Genomic DNA, 6,955 nt, shown 5'->3' with positions numbered 1-6,955 from the left:
TATATGAAACCTATTCTCAATATAAAAAAACGTAAAGACTGGTTATGTACCAGAAATAACAGCTTTCAGGAAATTACACTTTATGAATGAAAGAAAGAGCATATTTATTGTTGTTATTTATTTTATTTCCGTTTGCGTATAAATTACTGACAATTAGAAGATTACAATAGTTTGTAATGGCGGCTATCTTGTTAATTAATTATTAATATCTCACTGAAAATAACAGTAATAATTTTAATAACCTGTCACTAAACGTATGTAAGATTAATATTTTCTATACGAATTTGAAACGTATAGAAAAAATGTAAAATGAGTAATAGACGTAAGAAATTTCAAAAGAAGCATTGAAATCATAAGTATACTCACAGACTGGTATAAGTTTGTAAAAAAATAATAATTACGCACAACAAATAAAAAGTAAAGTAGCATAAACTGGCAAAGTGTGGCGACCTCTACAACTAAAAAATTTACTATTCCTCAACAACGACGCCACAAAAGCAGCGCACATAGAGCCCTATGTCGGACATGCGCAGTACGTCACTCGGTGAATTCCGTTACGCACTTTTTCTTCCGTTACGAGAGTCAATCCGCAAGTGGCCAGTGGCAAAAGGAAAGGCAAAAAGCAACGCTGGACTCAAAGAAGCGGGAGAGATAGTGTTTTAAACGACGCGGCAAATCCTCCCCACTTCTTAGGGGGACGCACAATAGAGAAACGCGTTGTTCGATCGGGCCTGTAGTGTTACGTGCGTACGCGATGCTGAATGAGTGACGTAACCTAAATACAAATATTGCCTATCAACGAATAGGTTGACCAGAGTATCGCTGTCTTAAAGAAGCAGCAGAAACGAAATACGCACACACTTTTACTTTATTTCCCTTTCTTCCATTCTTAGATATCCGCGTGTGCTAATTGTACTTGCTAAGAAATAACTACTAAGGTATCGTGTTAACATCTCGTAAACGGTTAAAGTTATTGAAGTATTGTGCTCTTTGTGCTGACAAAACTGTGTGCCGGTTACTTGGATTTTTTTACGGAGACGAGAAAAAATGGCGGAAGATTGTACTGACGGTGATTATCTTGGAGCGTACAGCCGTTTTTTCTCAGAATTCGTCGCCAGGGTGAATCCGCACGATCAGCTGCCTGTTTCTGTGAGCTCATATAATGTAACCGAAGCTGAGATCGTTGGTGAGATCATCAATGTGACTCTACAGTACCTCAATCAGACGTAAGTGAATGCGTATTTTTTAAATGAATAATATTGCAGCATGCCAGTGCGTGGGTGGACATTAAATGAGTTTATTCGTTGATAACTTTTATGGCAGCCGGCTCAAACGTAAACAGACAAAATATAGGTCTTGCAAAACTGACATTATTTACTAACTTTATTTCCCCTATTGTACCTTTATGCGTGAATGATAGAGATGTGCCGAGTACCCGGTATGTCTGGCTCGGGCGGGTACCTGACACATTCGTACACTTGGGTAGCCCGACTGCTTCGGGTAGCTCGATTTTTTCGGGTAACCTGACTTTCTCAGGTAGCCCAACTCTTTCGGGTTAGGTCGGAAAAAGTCGGACTCGAACGATATCCCGCGGCCCGCGATTCCCGTGATTCGATTTGAGATGTGTTTGGAATTGATTGTATTACGTTCATAATGCAGACTTTGATACTCAGCTCTTTTAGGCGACCTTAAGCTCTTGTATTCAACAAGCATATGCAAAATCTTTGTCTATATGGAAGTTTGGAATAAGATAATTTTTATGTGAAAAAATATTTCTAACAGATTTATTTGGAGTGAACTTCATCCCATGTGTATAAGCTGTATATTCATTTTATATAAAGTATATGAGTTGAATTTTTACTTTATCAGAATTGGAAAATGCATTCTGGTAACAAATTAATTTTTTAATATTACAGTACTAAATATACACATAGAAAGGAATAGTTACTGGATGCATTGCAAGCCGCGGGATCTCGCTCGAGCCCGACTTTTTCCGACCTAACCTGAAAGAGTCGGGTTACCCGAAAAAGTTGGGCTACCCGAGTGTACGAATGTCGGGTACCCGCCCGAGCCCGCCCGACTTTTTCCGGCCCGACCCGACGGTCGGGTGCCCGATACATTGGACGGCCCGCACACTCCTAGTGAATGAAATATTCTGCTAGTTTCGAATATAGTACAACGTAAACCTTCTTGTGCTCAATTGATGCTTTATTTTTTTATTTTCAATATGTAGTACAGCTTTGGTTTTTTCACGTGTATTATTATGTGTAACACGTGACACGCAATAAAAGTAGGCGGGGCACATGTAAACGACAGTAGGAACATTTACGATCGATCCCTGACTTTTTTTTCCTCTGGCAACTGCTGTCGCATCTTTCGTGAAATTTTTGCTCTTGCACGCAATACCTGTTCACAATTTTTTATTTTCTGTTCTTTAAATGTTACACTTACGATACAAATGTACACAATAACTAAAGAAATAATTGTTAACAGCTAATACAACCTATATCTGATGGATTATAGACATATTTTTGTTAATTTAAGACAACATAATTGTACGCAACTAGGTTTTTACGAAAGACGTTTAAAATAGCGTTTCGCTACTTGGCCACTATTTTCATGGGTCATTGTCTGCAAATAGAGAATACAACATTAATATCTGTTTTCAAGTTATTGCATGTTTACATTTGCAGGAATTTTATTTTTAGCCAAGTCGTTCTAATTAGAAATGAATATTTTACAAAGTAAATATCTGTGAAACGAATAATATTTGAGCTCTTAATAATATTTGGAAAATAAATGGCTAAATATATTTAACTATTGTTAAATGTTAATAATTCTAGTTAATTAACTGTTCAAATGGTCGGATATGGTTCCGAAAGGTCCCGGTCGTCGATCGACATGAAATTTAGTGGGAAGCGGGAAGATGGGGGGGGGGGCTTAAATATAAAATATTAGCTGCAGCCAATCAGGCAACATCTGTATAGGCAGCGTTCAATGTGTTAGTCACGTCTGTATACGTAGTTTCAACGTATAGTACTGAAAGTTTTTTTTGTTAATATCTCGGAAACTAACGATTGGTTGCAGCTAATATTTTATATTTGAGGCCTACCTATCCTCGGCCTATTGGCCTACCACATTTCGTGACAATCGGCGACCGGGGCCTTTAGGAACTACACCCATAAGTTCAACAAATAAGATCGATAAGTACATACAGTTAATTTGATCGAATCAAGTAATCTATTTACATCAATGTGTAACATGGTAAAAACATGCAGCGTGCTATAATTATTAACCGATTAAATTTTTCTAATAATGTTGGTGTCAGGTATGATATATTGCTTTTCAAGAAATAGTCAACGTAGTCAATATGACGAATATAATTAAAATAATGAAATTTGCAACGATTAATTTTGAGAACTATTGAAAGATATACGAGCGAATTAAATCCATTCATCTAGCAATTAATTAAACTAATTTCTGAGTAATATAAAAGTTGATAAAAATGACAAAGTCTATTTTACCGCGCCTCGTTCATACTGTCTCAAGTGTTTTGCAGCACTGTCGCAGCTTGAATGCGCGTGAATGGAAATGCAAATGGAACGTACCAAAACCACACCGTCCTCTGTAACAGCATACTTCCGCAATACTTTGTTATTATCAGGACCGACTGAAACTGTCACAAGACTATCTCCCTCCATTGTAGTCACATTCTAAACAGAAACAAACACAGAAATACGAAGAGTGAAAAGTGAAGAACGTTGCCCTTTCTCTCCATACCAATACCCATGCTATTTTAAATGTACAAAAATTTAGTACTTAAACCACATTTTAACCATTTGCAAACCTATATCGATCGTGTCATTTATTCTGTTAATATAAGCCAAGGTTGCCAAGTTAAATTTGAAAATTTAAAATTGAAATAATTGTTTTATATGGATGTAAATGACGTATTTTAGCTAAAAACGAAAATGTATGGTCAACCTGTAACGTATAGAACATGTAGTATCGAGTATTTTGTTTGTAAAAAAATCAGACATTCTGATTGGAGTAGTATGTATCGTGGAGGAAGTAATACTTTCAATGTGACTCCAGCTGGCATGTGTTCCTCATACTCTTCACCGAGAGTAAATGTCACTTCTACTGTACGAATCATCGAAATGGTACGAATGGTCCACTTGTCACTGTCGTTCAGTATTTCCAGTCGTGGACTGGACATGCACATCATTTTCCGTGGAATATATGGTACACCTATGGGTGCATATTATTAACAACGAAACCGATTTAATTTCGATTCGCTATTGTTGTTTTCAACGTAAAACTAATCACGTGTACGGTTTTATTTCTCTATAATATCAACAGTATCAATTAAAATAACTTTGGCAAATATAATTCAACAGCAGGTTTCTAATTATTTATTTAATAAGGTAAATATTCAGTAAACGAACAAACACAGTGTGTACATTATCAACGCAAAGAATTATAAAAATTAATTGTAATTGTAGTATCAATCAAAATGAAAATAGTAATTCGTATAGTTTCTAATTGATATCACGGTAATAAATTAATATATCGTGTAAAATATAAATCGATGCAATGACTAATCTCGTTCGTTTTTTCACATTTTTCACAAATAAAGATTATCACGTAGAAAATTACACGGGAAAATCGAATGTTACAAATTATATTTGTTTTTGCTTCCATCGTAGGATACAGCACATTCATTTTTAGTCGCTGCCTTCAACATACCCACAGCTTTGAAATATTCGTCGAGATTTTCGTTGCTTTCATGTTGGTAAGTGCCGGCGATCGATGACATTTCTTGCCCCGGTCGGTAACACTGCAAGGAAGATGAGCCGGGTATTCGTTTCAAATGTTTCTCCACAGGCTGCAATAAATTCTTCTCTTGAATTACGTCGCTATACGCCGGTTCCAGAAATTTGTCGCCGGTACTTAGGATTTTGGTGAAATGTTTGTCTAAAGCGTAATCTCCTTGTTCTTGATGAAAATGCCGTTTTAGAATTACTTCTCCTCTCCATAGATTTCTCATATCTAAACACCGATACGATATCTCTCATAACCAAGAATCGGAAATGCACACAGTGGTGGCCGTATGTATTGGCGCAGTATGCGTTTTCGAATACAAACATTTATAATTACCGAAAAAATTGTTTGGACAAATTGTTTTTTGTACGGATCTGTATTTAGAATGTCTTACTTGCCTATATACAAAAACAGAACAAAATTAATAAAGTAGGGAACATATAACTTTTGTCCGTGCATAAGATGGTTGTAAAACACATTTTTATTAGTTATATATTCCCTATTTTATTAATTTTCTTTTATTTTTGTACATAGGCAAACACGATATTCTAAATAAAGATCGATGCAAAAAAACAAGTGGTATAAGCAATTTTTTCAATAGTTATAAATGTTTGTATATGGAATCGCACACTGTGCCAATACTTATGTCCGCCACTGTATATTAACGGTTTTCGTAGTAATGCATTGTGTACCGCGCGATTATAATTATGTTCCTCTATTCTTTACCATAAATCAACGGAAACTGCTGAAACGATTAAACTTGTTTTTTTTTTCTCTTGCTATAAATAATATCGTTTTTCAAACGGGTAAAACTAAATGGTGCATTTGATCGCGTTACATTTGCTAGATAAGATATGAAAGTATACAATACCGGTGAGAAACGCAGTATGCAGTTGTATGATGAAGTTCTTTAAGAAGCGATTTTAAGACTGAAATCTACATGAAATTGAATCTTAAATAATAATTGCTCATTTACGCGTAACAATTAATAACGTTAACAATAATTATAATAACAAATGTTATTCAACAAAGGGGGAAAAGAAGATCTTACGTTATTTGTAACATTTTATACGAAAATGATAAAGCATTCCTAGTAAGTACCTCGCTGTACTTTACTCTGACATGAGTACGAGACAGTTGGAAAAAAGCAGAGATTAGGTACTGTCGTACCAAAAACTTTTGCCCAAGTTGCTCGATGTAACGACTCTACACCAGTTTAAAAGTGCGATTAATGCAATTTTCTCTTCTTTATTTTTGTTTTCAAGTGTACAACTATTTTATAATGCAATTATAAAATTGTATCAAGTAATTCTTAACAATGAAAGAAAAATACAATTATAGAACGCGTTATTTCTAGAAAAACAGTTTTCGCTTTTGAGCCAGATACACTACAGAGGAAATTTCGTATTTATTTTCTTAAAAAAGTGAAATCTTTTGAAAAATTAAAACTAACTGTGCATTGGATAAAATGTAATTATTATTAGTTCATTTTGTTTCTTTATGTAGTAAGTAAATTTAGTAAACAATTAAATGTTGTATAGCAATAATTTACTATCAAATGTTTCTTACATTAAATACAATTCAAAGTCAAATAAAAATTTGTATTAAATGAATATATTGTGCATTTAATATTTTAAATACGTATTATTTCAAATCGAATCGAACTGTAAGATTTTCCTTTACAATTAAATTAAATTAAATCATTAAAAACAATTATTACATATAAAAAAATTAATATTAACAAGTAAACAATTGTGGACGCCGTTTATCGGTGTCGATATACGTTTCGAAGGTTAATCTGAGATTATTTTTAGTATACAAATTGTAAAATAATTTTTATGCTTACGGTTGAAAGAATTTCCAAATGAAAAATCCATGGTCATAACTATGACGAACCAATTGTTATTACAAAGAATAAATTTTCACGTTTTGCGGAACGAAAGTTTTGTGTATTTATTGCCGACAGTTTTTCATTGCTGCTTCAATTATTTTTATGGTTCCTATGTTCAGCGTTGTACTTATATCGCGAAACTTGTTCTTTGATAATTAATTTTTAAAGTAGAAAACAATTAACACTATTACAAACTCTTAAAAATTAATTATACGGTGCTCCTTACAACCACACGGGGGT

At 34.2% G+C, this 6,955-nt stretch overlaps 2 protein-coding genes across 3 annotated transcripts in view; one reads left to right on the top strand and one right to left on the bottom strand.

Annotated features, from left to right (window-relative positions):
• The first annotated feature begins 1,006 nt into the window (after positions 1–1,006).
• Positions 1,007–6,955, top strand: part of LOC108573123 (titin-like) — a 156,443-nt gene continuing 150,494 nt past the window's right edge. The window contains exon 1 of the mRNA XM_017935500.1: positions 1,007–1,226. Coding sequence (XP_017790989.1) covers positions 1,048–1,226 — 179 coding nt within the window. The 5' untranslated portion in view covers positions 1,007–1,047. The remainder of the gene's footprint in view (positions 1,227–6,955) is intronic.
• Positions 2,556–6,955, bottom strand: part of LOC108573124 (fatty acid-binding protein 12-like) — an 8,377-nt gene continuing 3,977 nt past the window's right edge. Inside the window, exons 2-5 of one of the 2 annotated variants that reach the window (XM_017935502.1) lie at positions 4,750–4,888; positions 4,079–4,251; positions 3,609–3,713; positions 2,556–2,631 (exon numbers count right to left, since the gene is read on the bottom strand). In XM_017935502.1, coding sequence (XP_017790991.1) covers positions 2,572–2,631; positions 3,609–3,713; positions 4,079–4,251; positions 4,750–4,819 — 408 coding nt within the window. In that variant the 5' untranslated portion in view covers positions 4,820–4,888 and the 3' untranslated portion in view covers positions 2,556–2,571. Of the gene's footprint in view, positions 2,632–3,608; positions 3,714–4,078; positions 4,252–4,749; positions 5,051–6,955 lie in introns of those variants that run through there. The other variant, XM_017935501.1, reaches the window with a different exon arrangement.

The sequence above is a fragment of the Habropoda laboriosa genome, unplaced genomic scaffold (genome assembly GCF_001263275.1).
Source record: "Habropoda laboriosa isolate 0110345459 unplaced genomic scaffold, ASM126327v1 scaffold89, whole genome shotgun sequence".
NCBI classification, from domain to species: Eukaryota; Metazoa; Arthropoda; class Insecta; order Hymenoptera; family Apidae; genus Habropoda; species Habropoda laboriosa.
The sequence above is the reverse complement of the archived record's forward strand: the minus strand, read 5'-3'. Positions and strand labels throughout refer to the sequence as shown.